General features: G+C 41.3%; 1 protein-coding gene across 3 annotated transcripts in view; it reads right to left on the bottom strand.

Moving 5' to 3' along the window:
* Positions 1-17,834, bottom strand: part of AGAP1 (ArfGAP with GTPase domain, ankyrin repeat and PH domain 1) — a 273,840-nt gene that overhangs the window by 129,016 nt on the left and 126,990 nt on the right. For all 3 annotated transcript variants that reach the window (XM_019473624.1, XM_009285105.1, XM_009285106.1), the window contains 2 exons: positions 14,907-15,011; positions 1,014-1,182 (listed from right to left, as the gene is read on the bottom strand). In XM_019473624.1, the coding sequence (XP_019329169.1) occupies positions 1,014-1,182; positions 14,907-15,011 (274 nt within the window). The remainder of the gene's footprint in view (positions 1-1,013; positions 1,183-14,906; positions 15,012-17,834) is intronic.

The raw sequence follows: 17,834 nt of genomic DNA, 5'->3' as shown, positions 1-17,834 counted from the left end.
TTTTTTTTTTTTTGTTTTTTTTTTCTTTTTTTTTTTTAAACATTCATCTCAATGAGCAGCATCCGCAGTTGGAAGGAAAATCCTTCTCCCTCTTCCCCTAATATAGAGGAATGCGCATCACAAAAACACAGGGAATTGCATCTTGACTTGAAGCACACAATAACTATTACTACGCAAGAGAAGACACTTGAATACCACGGTGACTGAGTTCCTTCCCATGGTTGATCATCCTACCTGCGTAGTGTGCATTGCGCAGGGACAAAAGTGCGTTTGGATGGTTTTGTCAGCACATGCTGGAGGTGTCTACGTTCTTCATAAATGCAAAAGACACTTCGCACTTTATGGACGTCATCCCAAAGAGGCTGACAAAACTTCCATATCAACACTATACCATTATGAGTTTTGTATAAGTGGTGTGTTTTACACGATAAATTGTCTTAAATGTTTTTCCTTAATGCAATTTTTTAAATCCACTTAGCTCTGTGGACAAGTACTTCAGCGAACAATAAACTTCTTTGTTTAGAGCTTACAAGGAGCTATAAACTACTTCCATAAATGAACTAAAATAGCTTTCTACAGAAGAATCTTGCTGTTGGAAAGTCCAAAATTATGCATCCCTTCTAAAGGTGGAAAGAAGTGCTGTGGATCCTACCAGGAAGCCACAAAAAGTCCTTTCAAAAATCTCCTGTTTTTCCAATGTATTAGACCTAGCAGATCAGTCATAAGGCAGCATCAATTCTTCACAAATGTTAATTTCTGTGACATTATGTAGGGTTTTGGCAAGTATAAGGTAACAAGTATAAAAAGATAGACGTTGAAGGTTACCCAGAAACTTAGAATCTCTCAAGGAGGAGAGATCAGCAGTCAGGGCTTAAAAAGTTACACATCAGCAGCTATTTGGATTTTAAATTATTACTAGAGATCTTCCCCATCCCAGTAGTACAAGCCAATTGCCTACAGGCACTTGGAAATGCAGTCCTCCCCTCTTTTTGCCTAGCATGGTATTCTCTTACCTGAATTCGGCGAGATGTGTAAACTGCTCATGTCCTTGGAGAGGCCATTTGTTTTGGGACTGGAAATGGGTGCACAAGCTGACGTAGCTCGGGGTGGCCTCTTCCCGGGGACTTTCACAGTGGTTCTCAGCAAGTCAATTTCTTTCCCATGAACGTTCTGCATATAGTCCTGGTAAGAGGAAAAAAATCCAAAACCCAATATCAAACAGGTAGTTCTGTAAGCAGTAGAACTATAGTGAAACCTGCTTTCATAAGACTTTTGTCCTACGTCATCTGCCAGCACCCACCACGCTGTTTTCTCCTCCCTTCCCTTTTCTTGATAATCTCTTCCACACTTTCCACTACAAATACTCCCAAAAGTCTTGAGCTCTCTACTGCATCCTCCAATTACCAGTTGGGTAAGCGGCAACTCACAACATGTCCGGTTCTGAGCCACACATAGGAATTCACCAGCTACAAGGTCCCAAACAGAAGGAGAAGACAAGGCTGGCTGTCCCTCATGAGAATGCTTACTTGTGTCTCCTCTCTGCCAATGTTTTATGCATCTCCTTCTCCTGCAAACTTGGCCGAAATTGGTTGGCAGCCACAAAAGTTATAAAAGGGCACTCACTGACTGGTAAGCTTTCTGCAATTACAACATTGTTTCCTTAAAATAAGATCCTTCCTCCACACACGCACACAAAAATCATAGAAGGGAAAAAATTACACAAATTCTGTCTGATTAGAGTAAACACACTAAAAGCTGGAAGCCAGAAGTGGAAAAGGCTTTTCCTAATTCTTCTTTGAAAAGCCCACAAAGAGGAAATAAGCAGACAAACCCAGTCAGCCGCGGAAAGACAGTGGTCAACTGACTGGAGCCAAGCCACCACTTCCTGAGAAATCCATGAGAAAGTTCTTCAAACTGTAAATAGCTTCTGGAAAAACAAGCTCTTGAGATTCTGCTTTCCAGCTTCAAAGGCATTCCCTAAATTATCTGTGGGCTGCTTCAGATGAAAACAGAATAGCAAATGGACATGGGTGTCTCTATCAAAGGGCAAATGACAATTCCTTAAGGTGAGACAGCCACTGAGGCTGCAATCCTGGTATACATCAGAAGAGGTGTTTCCAGTAGAGATAGTTACTGTTAAAGCCAGTACACAAGACACCAAAGTTTTCATGTGCTGGTAGACATGGTTGTGGTTACTCGCATTCCAGAAAAAATAACTGAAACTGGAAAAACTATGAGGACATTAAAAGAAAGAAAGAGACTGTATCTTATGAGAAGACATACAAGATGGGTAGCACAGGATAGCAAAATCAAGGATGAAAAGGGGTAAGAGCGTTGCACAAAAATTCATCTGGGTATATGTACCCCAAGAGGAAAACGGCAATTTGAACTAGAGACTGGAAAAAGGTATGGGCATAAGCTCTTGAGTTAAGCTGGAAAGCAAGGGAACGGTATTATTGAGCAATCTTCTATGCAGAACAGCCGGGGCAAAAAATCTAATTCCTTTTCAGACAGAACTTGATCAACTTACAGAGGCCTGGGTGATGCTGTGGGCGTCTGTCTGCACAAGCAAAGACTTGCAAGCAAAGACATAACTTCCAGTTGTCCAAGTGTCCAGGGCAAGATTTAGCCAGATTGAAAGGTGTTATATGGAAGACTACCAATATTAATTAGGTCAGTTCCAAACCTGCAGTACACCACCAAAGCATCAATTTTACAAGTAAATAACCGAACGGACTAAAAGCATACCCAAGCTCTACACCACTGCTGCCACAATACAGGGAGCAATCAGCTCCCTCATAAAAATCCTTTCACCTTTGACCATTTTTACAATACAAATTATATATTCCACTCAAAACACATCAAAAGTATACTACCGGACCAGCATTCATTTCTTCACAGCTAACATTAATCTGTGATAAAACCCCAAAACTAAGCCATTACACCAGCTTTTCTTTTCCCAGCTGTTTGAGAATTATTAACAGAAAAAGGGGGGGTCTGAACAATTCATGGGGAGAGGACACAGAGCTCTGCTGCCAAAAGAAACAAAGGCAATCCATTAATAAAAATGCATTCACTAAATGTTAGATAGAAATGAACAAAATGGTTTCATCCATAAATTATCAAGTTGGCGTAACTTTCTTGTTCAGTATCAGTTCTTCACAAATTAAAATACAATAAGCAGAACATAATTGAGCATTTATTGCTTATGGGCTCTAAAATGAGGCTTAATCAGATAGTGACTAAACCTCAGCATGTACTCTTTTTAATAGACACATTTTATTTAACGTACAACCACCAGTGTATGCCATTTAAATTTGAGAAGGAAGTGTTTATTCCAAATTCTTCAGATGAATAGTGTGTAAGATTTCTCTACTACCCTGCCAACTTGTGAGATGTGACAGGGCATTATTAAAGCCCTTTTAATTGAGAGTAAACCAGACTTGGGTGAGCTATAAACCATTCGAGAGAGTAAGTGAATGTTGGCAAACAGGAAATAAATACGCTGTAGCCATACCGTTATTAAATGAAAGTGCCCAAACACAACAGATGCCACATAGGTATTAATGTCAGCTTAAATATTTATAGGGATATATCAAATGTAAATAATAAAGACTCTTTCATTGTGTGCAAGATGCATAGCGATAATCTCTGCATTTCCCCGAGGAGGAGAAGCAAGCACCAAGTTTCCAGTTGGCAGAGCATCCGCCCCCACGCGCGCTCTTTTAGATCTGCACTCGGGGAATAAAAGTTGAAACTACAAACTAATGTCGTGGCTTCAGAAGTGCAATGGAGGGTTTGATCAGATTAGAACAGATGAGGGTCTTGCTGTCATCTGGAATATGCTGTGTTAAAGAGAAGACAGCAAGCCTGATTTTGATATGCAAATGTTACAGATATAACTCCCCTAGATGTTAGTTGTAGAAAATGCTGATCCGAGAAAAAAGGGGAAAAAACCCTTTAACAAGGCATGAGGGTAATTCAAAGCCAAGTACTTTTAAACAGCACTTAACAAGTCCCTAGAGCCCACTCAACAGCGGGCCACCCCAGAAGTGCCATCTTCTGCCCCTCAACAGCTTGAAAAAGTAGTAATTGCAAATCCATTTGCATTTTTCTTCTCAACTTGTCCATGTTCATCATTCAGCAACGCAGGGAAGAAAAAAAAAGAAAGCAAGCAGCAAAGGAAAGAGAACCCTCCCCAAATGTGTGGATAACAGGAGAAGCCAGCGCCCTAGTCCCCCGCACCCCTGCGCTTGCACCTTTGCCATCACTTGTTTTTTACATTTCGCTCCTAATTATGTTGCATCTATTGCCATACACTTAATTAGCTGCATTAATGTGATTTCTTTTCACATAGTCAAGCAATTAAGAGCTATGATTGAGTTTCATTCAATTAGCCTCAACAAACATGCTAATTGATGTCCCAGATGCAAATGAGGTGCAATGAGAGAAACCTGCTAGCAATTGAGAGTTGTGGCGGGGAGACCCACAGCTCTCAGCTTGCTGACAGCAGCACAGCTTAACATGGCTCCCACCTTCTGCGGAGCTGCCTTCGGAGGCGGGGTTGGGGGGAGACAAGCCATTAGTGCCTCAGTTGTCCCAAATAGATCCCTACAGGAATAGTGGGCAGTGCTGAATCAAAACAACATCGTCTCCAATTCTCATGGCAATGGCTGGTATGAGCTGGAGAAGAGCATAGCGTTTTCCTGCAGTCGGGTAGGCATTACAGACACCGCGAACACCACAGTTTCTTCAGCTAAGGACTATAAAAGGTCTCCATCTAATCTCTAAGCTCATGAAATACTATGCAGGTAATGGCCTGCAGTTATCAGTAACTGGCAACTTAATCTTAGTCAGCTGTGGGGCAATGCTGCCTCTTCAAGTTAAGACCAGAACACATCAATCAATCAATAATCCCTAAAAATACACTCACTATATTGATTCTCATTGCTTTTCATCCTGAGGTTACCGTTAGCAGTTTGCTATAGTGCTGCCGAGGTGTTAATTTGACTACTCAAGGCCATTGACCATTATCTAGAGGACTAAATAAACTGTTAAAATATTAGCGAAAATCGTAAAAGCTACATTGACTGAAGATGACACAAAATATTTGACAGCACCACAAAATGAATTGCCTTGAGTAAGAAAGAAACGACGTGCCATGACACAGAATAAAGTAAAATTACTTTAGTTCTGCTCTTAATACAGCTCTCCATTTACAACAGCAGAAATTAATTTAACCAATTAACTGAACAGAAGCCTTTCAGACATGCAAATTGAGGAAATGGGTATGATGTTGTTTTCTAAACAGACCTACCAAAAAGAAACACTGCTATTTTGGAGGGCCCCTTTTGTTTTCAGATGCCAGTGGTTGTTAAACTTGCTGCCATACATCACAATGGCTTCTGATTGCCCTCAAAGCCAGAGAAGACACTCCCACCAAGGGCCACAAGCTGAACCCAGACTTACGTGATGCTTCCAGCTAGCTGCCTACTCTTCAGTCTTTTTGGCTGGGAGAAAGAACAGGCAAACATCTCTTCTTCCACAGCCACGCTTAGTGCTGCTGCTGCTGCCTGCTTGGCCCGTTTTTCAGGGGAGGAAGGACATATGGATGATATTGAGGGAAAGGCAGAAGAAAGTGCTGGTTGCTGCTTCCATGAAGCTGCGACTCAAACTCACACGATCCCAGTCTACCACAGATACCTCAAATACTTCACTGAAGGACCACAGAGCATGTGGCAGTATGGTTCCTCCCTAGAACGATCCTTAAGTTAAAGACGTGGCTCACATATGTAACACTGTGGATATCAAAAACATTACAGAGTTTGAGGATTTTCAAATGTCTCTAACACAGGAGACAGTCAGCCGTGTCACACACACACAAAAAAATGCCTTTCTACTACCTAGGTTGTATTTCAAAAACACAGTATTTCATTATCAGTGTATTAAGCAAGAAAATGTGTATGAATGCTGAGTTACTGAATATAGTATTTATCAGTTAGTACCATGAGAGCTAAATTCCCTATACTTTTCTGTAGAGCTGCCTGCATGCAAATCTCTCTGTCCTTAAGGTAGGTATTTTCCTCTTGATTTGCACAATTGCAAAATATTTTCCAAGCTAACAGAAAACAAGCCTTGAAGAATGAGAGCTGAACCATTTTACTCAGCCAGGTTTCCGCTGCACTGAAGCACCCAAGTGGGCAGGTTCTGGCAGCCTGTCTGCGCAGGCAAGTTCAGTTCTGCTCCGGCAGCAACAGAAGACTGAGTTGGACTCTTTCTGATTGAACAGCTTTGGACTGTACTTCTGTCCTGGGATTGCAGTGAAAAGGCTAATGCTGCAACCTGGTCTTCTTGGCCAAGAAAACTCACCAAGAAGACAGAAGGATCAAGCTGTAGAAGACAACAATTAGGGTCTCCTGTGGCTGGGCTCAGTTGGACTGTGGACAGAGCTACCTTGCACAGAAATCCCCTTCCTTGAAGTTACATTTTTTACATTGGTAAATGGGACTCAAAGCTCACATCAAAACCCCTCATCTCAGGATTGCCATGTGTCATAACAATAACATATATATATATATATATAAAAAAAAATCATCTCTCTCCTAAAGAGCCTCCCCATGTGTTTCTTCCACCATGTACCTGTCCCACTGCCACCCTTCTCCAATGCACAACATACCAAACAAGACAGACTCTCAGAGAACAATGCCTTTCCATGTCTTTAATGGTACACAAGTATGAGTGTCACACTTTTTCTCATTTTGTGCTACTGAAAGCTCTCAGAAGAAGCCTTTTTCCAATGCTAGGAACTGGTCCAGGCCCAGGATCCTTCCCAGATCTGTCCCTTCTTTACACTGAGCTTCCGAGAAAAACACCTTCATTTCGTGCTAGATTTTCCCCACTGTTCAATCAGACAAAACACTCCTGAGGCTTAGCTTACCAAGGTTGAGACAGTGTTTCCTGATCTGAGGTGAAATAAAAATTATTATGGAAAAGGAAGCTTATGGTTGCACCTCTGGATGACATTTTAAAGACTGAGGGTGGCATATTTTTTCAAACAGAATTTCAATTTAGTGAGCTGACCTACTGGACCTGCAAAACCTATTGTTCACCCTCAGCAACAACTGCTTCCGAAAAACAAAACCCAATCCCCTTCCCCCCAAACCAGACCAAAACCCCCAAACCCCCAGCAGACCAGTAAATGGATGGAGCCTTGACTTTTGTGCCTGTACGTGGCAGTCAGACATTTTTATTGCAAAACGCCGTCTGGAAAAGATGCAAAACAAAATTGCTAAACTGCAAAAAGAAGAAAAGGGGGGAGAAAAAAAACAAAAGGCCCCCTTCCCTTTGCTTATTGAGTTCAAAGGCATAACATGCAGCACCCTGCAGCAAATGGGAAGCTACACTAATTTTAAAGCCATAAAACGCTATAAAGTGCCCTGCGGGGCAGGACTACACTGAAGCTAGTTGCACCTAAATAAGACATGGTTCATTTACTTCGCAGCTTAGCCTAATGTAATCATCAGCGGATTTCTAGCCTAGAGTTGTAACAGGCAAATAGCCGATACTGCGGAGGCGACACTCCCAGCCATTGAGGGGCCTCAGCTAGATTGCTGTTGATAAGAAAATTTTTCAGTTTTGACAAGCACTTAATGAACATAAATCGCTCCTTGATTGGTTTCCATTTGGGGCCACAGGCACACCTAAGAAGAAACAAAAGTCTCCAACTCCTCTCCCCCCGCTTCCCCAGAAGGGCCTCAGCAACAAACCTACCATCAGGTTATGAGCCACAGTGGAATATATTCATCAAATGTTCCTGTTAAATTAGCCATCCTCCCCTCTCGCATATAAATACGGGCATAATATCATTCAGCTTCATAATATATAGTTAATCTTAAGAAAAGCAATGAAATGTTATTTTCTGAGGAGAACATAGGAATGAAAATGCATTCTGGAAAACACTGATCACCCCAAAGCACTCTGTCCTGACAAAAAGAAGGTCATCTCGAATCTGTTTTATTCACATCGGGAATCAAGAACATTAAATTTCAGTAATAAAAAGCATTGACTATATCTATACTGTGGTGTTAATCAGTTCGATCGGTGTTGCAGGGGCGGAGGAGGAAGTTAGGGCAACACTTTCAACACAAAAGCAGTTTCACAAAATGTTGGTGGTTTGGTTTTTTTTTTTTAAATGGATCACTCATGTTCATAAAATTTTAAGAAAATTCTTCCGTCTGCGCTTCACTTCTCATTCAGACTTTGTAACAAGAACTGCTGTAAAAGACAAATCGGAGTTTTACCATCCTGAGTAATTTATGAAGCATTTATATCCACAGCAGTTAGCTCTGCTGGACAGGAAGCTCGAATTTTATAAAACCCTGTGATTAATTAATAGCTTGGCTTTTGCCATTTAAATTGCAACTCACTCCGATACCAAAAATTTTCCCTGCCTTTTTGAAGAGAGAGTAAACACAACACTGAAATATATGTTTGCTGCTCCTTACTACATACTACAAGGTTGCACAGCTCGGCAACAGCAGTATTGCGTTTGCTACAATATCCTACGCTAATGACGTGATAAATCTTGTCATGCCCTCCGAAATGAATGGACTTGAAACTAAAAATGCTTCACATTTGCCTTGTTTGTGCATTTGGTGACCTGTGAGTATCTGTAACAAGTCATGGAAGTGATTGTAAGAAGTTACTGAGAATAATCAGTCTCCCGCTCCTTCCCCATCGACTGGGATTACATATTTAAGGCGTATTTCACAGCGTGGCTTCCTGATCCGTCAGTAACTACAGTCTGATTTTCCACTGAGCAGAGCAGGTGCAATGGCACTTTCAGGCAAGATCATTTCTAGTTTAAAAAGCCACAAAGCCAGGGGGATGGAAAATAATTTGCCTTGACAGCTACCCAAATGATAGGTCTCACTTAAGGACTGCAAACACATTTTAGCTTCTATTTTCCCCATCTGTTTTTAAGTTCTGCTCCCAAACTGATCTTCACTCCCTTACATCTTTAACATAATAAAGAAGTTTTCCAGGAAGCTATAAAGTGAGTGAGTGATCTCTACAGCTATACCACTTTCTAAAAGCCTCTTTTGCTTTTAAAACATCGTAGGTTATGTGTTTTATGTTTGGTACCTTTACCAAAAAAAGTTACAGCAGCATGATTAACACTTATTTTTTCCATAAATATTGGTTATCCTCTAGCTATCACTAGAAGCGATGTAAATTCACAGTGAAACATGCTAGAATTAAGAAAGGAAAGCTCTGGGAAATTTAAGTCAATAATGTTAGAAAGGAGATTGCTGCTCTGAACATGGCTTTGATGAAAAGGCTTCCAGAGAGCGCCAGTTGTGGTGAGTGCAAAAAATACAGCATCATCAACTGTAATAAGCAATTACTACACACATATTTTGTAACTGTTCCTATAATTCATTTTTTCTATCTTAACCAATGTTTTAGGCATATTAATGGATGCAATAACTATAATAAAAACTTACACATGCCTCAGACAGATTTATCTTCATCACCAGTCCAACTATATCCTCATTTTTGCTCTGTAGGATTTGCTTTGATCACTACTCTTTTAGGAGGTAGAGCTACATCTTATGTGAAAAGCAACATATGCATACCCTTTTGTCAGTTCAAATATCGATTTACCAAAGCCCGATTTGAGGATTAGTTGTTCATAGGAAAGGCCAGCTAGAAGGGCTCTCGGAGCCAGCCAATATCCAGCTTTACATTCCTTTGAAGCAAAAACAGGGAAAAAAAACCCAGGGCATACACGATGGTATTTTAGAAATATATAAGAGCATGAATATTTCTATTAAAGCAACACAAACAACACACTTCGGAGCTATTAAACAGCCTGAGGTAACGCAACCCTGAAAATAAGGCTGAACCGAAACGATGTCTGTAGGCGATTATTCATAACCATGAAGGCGAGCGCTGCTCCCTTGGCTCGAGCAACACCCAGCTCCGCCGCCAGACAACCCTGCTGCTGACAGGCCACACTCAAAGGCGCCACGCAGCCCAGCTAGCATGGTGTTCTCTTAAAAATGAGGAGAGACAGAATACTTTATTTGCAAGCACACTTTCCATTTTCAAATTATTCAGGAAAATCCTAAGAACTGATAACGGTTAAAAATTTCAACTGCAGCTCTAAGAAAAACAATGCATGTTATGGGACCTGAAAAAAGTGCATGGATCTACAACACTTCCAGATACCAACACAGAGGACATTTTCAATAGCCTCCTATTTCTCACCAAGTCTGCTTTTCCTGGAGGAAACGGCCAAGCGAAGAAAGCTCAACTGAAAGCCCAGTCCCCCACCCCATGTCTCAAAGAATTTGAGAGGCCCATGAATTGGGTCTGTTTTGCATCATCTTCCAAGAAGATGTGTCTGTATAATACATTGTTGAAGCTCTTGTACAAAGTTTAGCCTAGTGTTGGATATGACTCCATACCAGGCTGAAATTCTGCTTTTTTTAAAAAATACATTCAGTTTATTTGAGGATAGCAACATTGCTAATACTCCCTTTGAGTGAGCTCACGTAGGCTGCTCGCCCAGTCAACACTATTTTTTAAGGAAGAGTTTTGAAACTGTGGCTACTATCAGATGAATTGAGCAGACCAGGTGAATCCACACACTTCTCAAGGAGATAAAGGATATATTCCCCCCCTCAATCACTATGCACCTCAGCACAGGTTATCAAACTAGATCAGTGAGGATTGGAGCAAGGTTAAAGAGCGTCATTACTGCAAGACAGACCTCAAAGCAAAAAATCAACCTTGCTGTGTAGGTACATGGGATTTACATACCACGTGTGTTCTAGAGGGGCTTTTACATGATGGGCATCGGACCTTCCTTCTCTTGTATTTAAGAAGCTGTTCTTCCCCCATAAGGTGCCACAGTGCTGCGCTTGTATTTGAAAGCAAATCTAGAACAGATTAAATATAAAAGGGGAAAAAAAGCCCTTCCCTAACAAAGCTGTTTTCAGGTTTGTGTTCTTTTTTTTCTTTTTTCTTTTCATAAATGAGGGGCAGTGATGATGATGGGGATGCAAGAACAGAAAATGGACATCCACAGCTAAAGCTTTGTCAGCTACTGACCTGTGGCATGATGGCAACCCTCTGGAAGACAGACAATGGTGAAACATCATCAGTTATTCATCGGGATAAGGCTTAGATAAAGAAGCGGCATGTAACGCTGCCCAGCAGGTATCCTGGTGAATACATTTCAGGAGCCCTTGCACATGGCATTCTGCCATTAAAAGCCAAGAGATGCCTAGACAAATTCCCCTGGGTCCCTTTGGGGAGGCTGACACTGAATTTGTCAGCCAGAATTTTAGTCATCCACTCAACGGCTGTACTCCAGAAGTGTAAGATGAATAGGTAGCTATGGTGAACTTTGAAGCCTGCAGGTCAAAGTTCTCTCTCATTATCCCCACCATTTTCTATCGGCATAGCTCCTCAGCATCCCAAGGGATGGGAAGTTTTGAGGCTCTTGAAAAAACCTGACATGACCAAGTCAGAAAATGGTAGGGTGCTTATGTACGTATATTTTTCTTTCCCCATTTTCCTTTCCCCCGACTTTCTTGAAAAGAAAGAATATGAATTTAGCTATTGTGTCAAACGTCAACCTGGTGGCATTAGTAGTTACTCATTTAGCTGGCACAATTCAACATGCTGCCCTGCCAAACAGGCCTGACCCTTCCAGGGACACCTCCTCTGTAAGAAAGGTACTAATTTGATTTTTCATTCCCCACCCCAAAACCTTTCATTTTGTAGCCAATCCTTTCAAGGAGGATGACAGGTACTGATTTCTGCAATACAGAAACATTCTCTATATTAAAAACACTGCCTTCATGCCTGAGCCACCACTGAACGCATCTGACAGAGACAATTGATCCACTTCTGGCCAAATCTCAAGCAATATTTAATACAGTGTTCACTATCAGCCATTAAATATTATAAGAGGTTCTTCCAACGCAGGTGTTATGTTCTGACTCAAACCACAGCCAGGAAAGACCAAATTATCTTCTAAATTTACTTCTTCTGCCACCACTAGAGGCCAGCCCACCTTTCGCTTCACAGAATTACAACTGCAAAATCTTGTATAACCAAAATGACTCGCACACTTGAGATAACCCAAATCTAACTAACAGGTCAGATTAGAGCCAGGCTTTTTACAAGTGTAGGAAACCGACTTTAGATGGTTAACAAAAGTTCTTTTCTTCAATGCTATTTTATGGGAAGGTTAGTAGGAATAAGGTACTTATTTTTCAAAACAATGTAAGAAATTATCCCAAACAGCAATGCAAGCACGGTATTAAAAATTCATCAGTTTCCTTGGCTTGCTGTGAAAAAAGCAACAAGCAGTTACAGATAAACAAAAACTAGCAAAACCAAAGCAGAAACACATTATCAGAGTCCTGTTTGGGGGAAACCCCACTCACTTGGCAATACCAAAGAGGAAATTCTGACTTTCCTGCCTACAAAGTTTTGTGCAAACTCTATCGGGAGTGCAATTGACTTCAAGTATCTGGTCCTGCCTCTTCCTCCCACTATGGTTTGCACAGGGCAGAGAAGATGCTACTCACATACTACTGCCTGATAGATGACGAATGCTCTGCAGAGTGTATTAACAATAGTTAATTGACAATAAATAGTCCATTGACAGTATGGAAACATACTGCAGAAGTAGTGCAGTGACTCTTTGAAGGCTAAAGGCAATAGAAATAAGGCATTAAACCAGCATCATTTATAATATAAATCATGTCATAGAAAGATTTTAACACGAATGAGCAGTACTCTAGATGCTCCTAGAGAGTGGATTCAGTAAAGGTGTCTCAAGACGACCCTGAATGAGTACGACATTTTCCCCAGCAGCTTCTTGTCTGCTAGGAGCTGAGCACGGTCCCTCACCACTACCTACCCACATACAGCCAAGGGAAAAGTAGTATGTTACAAACCTTTCCAATCTATGCAAGGAGGTCTGAGCAAATGGAAATATGGAGCTGTGTACCTTTTTCTTGGGGTGGGGGGGCACGGTGGGGGATAGAGGGAAACAATTACAGGCTAGTAATTACTTCTTCTTTAAATGGATTCTCTCTAATCTCTGATGGGTTTACCTCTAATCTCAAAGTAATTACCTCTAATCTCAATGGATTCTCACTCTGGGGGAGACTAAGCAGCTCCAGGGAAGCCTACAGAGAAGTACTCCATTGTCTGCAAGAGGCAATGAAAAAGTAACACGTGCACAACAACTGCCAGGAACAATAGAGCATTTCTACAAAGCAAGGAAGGGACTGGCACGCAGGCAATGGCAGCTTGCCTACTCCTTGCTTGATGACCCAGAGTTGGCCAATACAATCTAAGGGAAACTCATGTGGGAGCTCCATGGGGGCTGCCTCAAAGGCACGCAGTACTCGTGCTTCCTTTCTGTGAGCAATACCAATGTACAATTCAGGTATTTCGGGACTACTTCACGGCAGAATACCCTAAATTTAAAGGCACTAAGAGTGGCCAAAGAGGACAGACAGACTTGTACAGTTTCACAAAAAGGAACAGTGAAAACCTTGCTCCAGAACACAAGGGCTGAGGGACAAGATTTCTGATGGAAAGCAGCAATGCCTTGAAGCTAGTTGTCATCTAACTTACTGAATCATTTTTAAGGGACATGGACATAACATCAGAAACTATAGCAAAGCATTATTATGGCAGGATCTGAGACTGTGAAATCTTGTGTCAAGCCAGAGAAAGTGCTAATATTCAGCAGACAGGGGACAGCAAGTTGGTACAAGCACTGCATCAGTGTGGCCATGCTCCTCAGACATCATCCATCTAAAGCAGAAGTTTCCTGCCAGTTCCACGTGCAGGTCTGTAAGCCCCAGAGCATACCTACAGAAATGCATCTGATCAAAACCTTGATTTTCACTCCCTAATAAAAAATTGCCCACAAGCTTAAAATGACACCAATAGGTTTAGAAACAATTGGCCCTAAAAATGTTACAGCTGGCCACCCTCCGATTTTCGTATGTGGTATGATGATAAAATATAAGACCAGATAAAATTCTAAAGATCTTGGTGAGATCCATGACTCATGGTCCAAAAAACACACCATGTATTTTTGTATTTTACCATTGCCTGTACTACAGAGCAAGCGAAGGAGCTGGGAATCCCCTGCGAGTTTCAAGATCTGGAGTCTCCACATTGGCTTGGTCTTTTGAACTGCTCTGGCATGGAATGAGCTCTGACAAATCTCACCTTTCCTCCTGCTGGCATGGCCGGGGCAGATGGGGTGGGCTAGTTCCCAGCCAGATCACTGTGCGCCTTCCACCCCCAAAACTGTACCTAGGGATTGTGCTACACACACTGAGAAGGACAGACAGGATCCTTGGGCAGAGACAATGATAGATGCCTTAACATGAAAAAGTTTTATGGCACATATTTTAATAGCTATGCTATTTTCAAAAGGCTGCTCAGAATTACTTCTGAATAAACCATAACCACTGCATGCTGACAAATACCAGAAACTTTCCTCACTCTTTACTACATCTAGGACACTTTTTCTTACAAAATGCCCTGTTTTTTTAATCCCGGGATCGACAACAAGTCCATAAAAGCATCAGCACAAAATAAAGGCTTAAACTATTTCAGCTGCCTCCTGGGATGCAAGGGAACTGCAGTTCCAGGGGATTCAAAGGAACTTGACTGTACTTGGACTCACACCAGGGAATTTTATTTCAGATTATGCCTTTTTGAGAGGGAGGGGAATGAAGAGAGACAAACAAGTTCCTCCACCAAAGAGTGCTCAACAAAAACACGTCAAGATGAACTCGTTAACACTGCTTTATCAGGGCCTGACGCTGAACATTCAGAGAGCACAGTGTACTTACATGTAAACTAGGATGGTAGGTCAGCACACCATTGTCGCACAACGTCACATATTTCTTCTTCCACTCTTTATTCAATGACTTGCCACTTCGCTTTAGCAGCATACCCTGTTGGGGGGGGGGGGAAAGATTAAACACTCTTTTGCCAACACACAACTATTTAAGACACAGAAAAAGATAAATATAATTGCCAACATTTTTAGATATGCTTTCTCCTGCAAGTTACTCATTTTCCCCTGCTTCTCCCATGATGCACATTTTCTCCATCGGCAGCTTCAGTCCTTGCAATTCAGGAGGAAAAGCTCTAAGTACGGCTTTCATAAAGCAAGTCACATAAACAGAGAAAGACTGTATCAGCGCTGGCTTTGTCCAACGGGTAGAGGAACCCCTTTTGCACTGAATTCCATGCCTCAGGAAAGCACATTTTAATGTGACACAGAGTAAGGTTACCCATACATGCTCCTGCTTGATAAAGACACCACACTCGTTGCATTTCCTAGCCCTCCGAAATAAATGATGAGACCCAGGCTGAGTGAGGATCCTACTGTGTGGCTTGTGCTCCCTTCAGCGTGTTCCTGGGGATTCCTTGTTGTCCAGACTCAGCCTCTCCACAAGCAGGGAAGAGCACACGTTTATGTTCTCATTCCCTTTGCAGTAAGGTGACACTGCAATGGAAATCCTCCTGGCTATTCATTCCAGCAAAAAAGACATCAATTCCAGGCAAGAGCAGCAAAATGGAAACAGGGCAAATACAAAGTTCTTCCAATAAATTCTGGATAATTTAATGAAAGAGGTGTGATCAAAGAGGAAAGGAGGTGGGCAAGGTGACTCACCTTTCCAGAAATCGTATTCAACCTAAACATCACTGATGAATGCCAACAATCAACAGTTGAGATAAAAAGTCATCATGTGTTTAAATGGACAAGGACTACTACCGCATATTACACCAGTTCTCAGCTTAAAAATAGAAAGTCAATTGGAAAAGCAAAATCTAACATGCTGTAGCACACTGAGGGTGGTACATCAAAACCCATGCTTTAGCAATGCACTTCCTTAGGAAATTTTAATTTCCAAAAACAAGTCAGAAAGCAGTTCCTAATGAGTTCATACAGTACTTTGGTGATTGAAAGTCTTACCGAAATGTCCCGGTGGAGACACTATGTACAGTATGTACCACACGGACTCACTAGTTCCACAGATCAAGTTCAGATAAAAGTGGACACTTATATTTCATTTCATTAAATCATAACTAGGAATCTAAACCAATACAAACTTCAGATCTCTAATCCCCATAAAATGAGTTTTTCCATTCTCGTTTTCCATGGAACTTAACAAATGGGAAAACAGAACAGAGAAAGATGCACTACTAAGCATGGTGTTTCCCATTCCTACGGAGTTGTTTTTGTTAAAGCGGGTTAAAACCTTGAAAGCAAGTTATATGATCTGTTTTTCCATTAAACCTGCAGCTTTATAAAGCGATCTCACTGCAAACCCACTCCCAAAGCCATGAGGGGACAAGGGGCAGTTCTGCGTGAGCAGAAGTCCTCCAGAGCTAGGCAAATTTTTTTCTCCCTCCATTCCAGTTGTTGTAACTTTCTGTTGAAGAGATGTTGAAGTCCCTTACCACAATCCACATGAACTAACAACTCTCCTTTTGCAACTGCAGAGATGATACCAGCGGAAAAGCCAAGTTCACAACTGCCTGTTCCTGGACATGCACTTTGAATAAAACTTCAGAGAACAACGCTTCGTGATTCAAAGCAATCTGTGGATGGGACTGTAAAGAAAAGCTTGTGTCGGATGACTGAATTACACAGTGGTACAAACTCCGAACTTTCTGACCGTCTGGGGGTCAGACTGCTTTTTTTTGTGCTGTTCCTTGCTACAACTCAAACTTTTACAAGAGAGAATGGGGTTTCTGAAACGCTTTCTTACAAAAGCTTCCGCGAGTGCGAGTCGCACATCCCAATTACCGCCTTCCAGTGGTTAGAGACGTTGTTTTCTTCTATTAAAAAATGAAAGCTTGTTTCTGCCTTTGACTTGTATGTTTGTCTATAGTAGGTGATCTGTCGCTTCACCTTTCCAATCTTTCATATCTCACCTGCAGCACGTTCGCTTGCGTTTAGGGGGACACAATTCTAGTTATCGCTGTGCTGTGGGGATCAAAAATTACTGTTTCCCTGCACTGGTCTGTTCTTCAGAGCTTTTAATGGGGAAAACGCTGTAAGGATCACAACGGTGATCCCCCCTCCCCCCTGCTGCCCCCTTGCCTTTTTTTGAAGTTTTGAAGAAAGTAAAATATATATATATTTCACACCGTTTTAACTGTCCCTTTGCTATACAGAAAACGTGTCATTACTTACTTAATTTTCAATTCATGACAATTATTAACTCAATAAATAGTAAAACCCCACTACTTTCATGATTTTTACTACATAGAGGTTTTGCTACTATCCAGGTGTGAATTATGAAATTCTATTTTTGGATCTAAATGAAGAAAATTATCCAAATGGGGTTTCACCTTGCTTTTGAAGTGGAATTCTATGCTTTCGTGTTAAAAAAATACTCAGCAGTAAATACAGATGATGTACCTATTTGTGCCTAACTAACAAACCAGACTTCCCAATCCTTTTTCTTTAGTCACTACCTTGGCAAAAAGAATAGATTTTCATATTATGTGAGAATTTAAAATATCTTCCAGTACCTGCAGAGGAAACTGCTCTGAATACAAGGAGCTAACTTAAAGTGTTATGAAGCAGAGAAGCCCATATAAACCACACATTTTTTCCCCAAGGCCAGAGACCCCACTTTGTCCTGTGGTAATTATATAGAATGGTCTGGAAAAACGCTCTTAGTATCTGAGTTTAGATCAGTTATAAATGCACTCTAACATTACTAAACTTAAAAAAAAAAAAAAAGAGGCCCAGAAAT

This window comes from Aptenodytes forsteri, unplaced genomic scaffold (genome assembly GCF_000699145.1).
Source record: "Aptenodytes forsteri isolate BGI_AS27 unplaced genomic scaffold, ASM69914v1 Scaffold264, whole genome shotgun sequence".
NCBI lineage: Eukaryota > Metazoa > Chordata > Aves > Sphenisciformes > Spheniscidae > Aptenodytes > Aptenodytes forsteri.
This window is presented reverse-complemented; position numbering and strand designations above follow the sequence as displayed.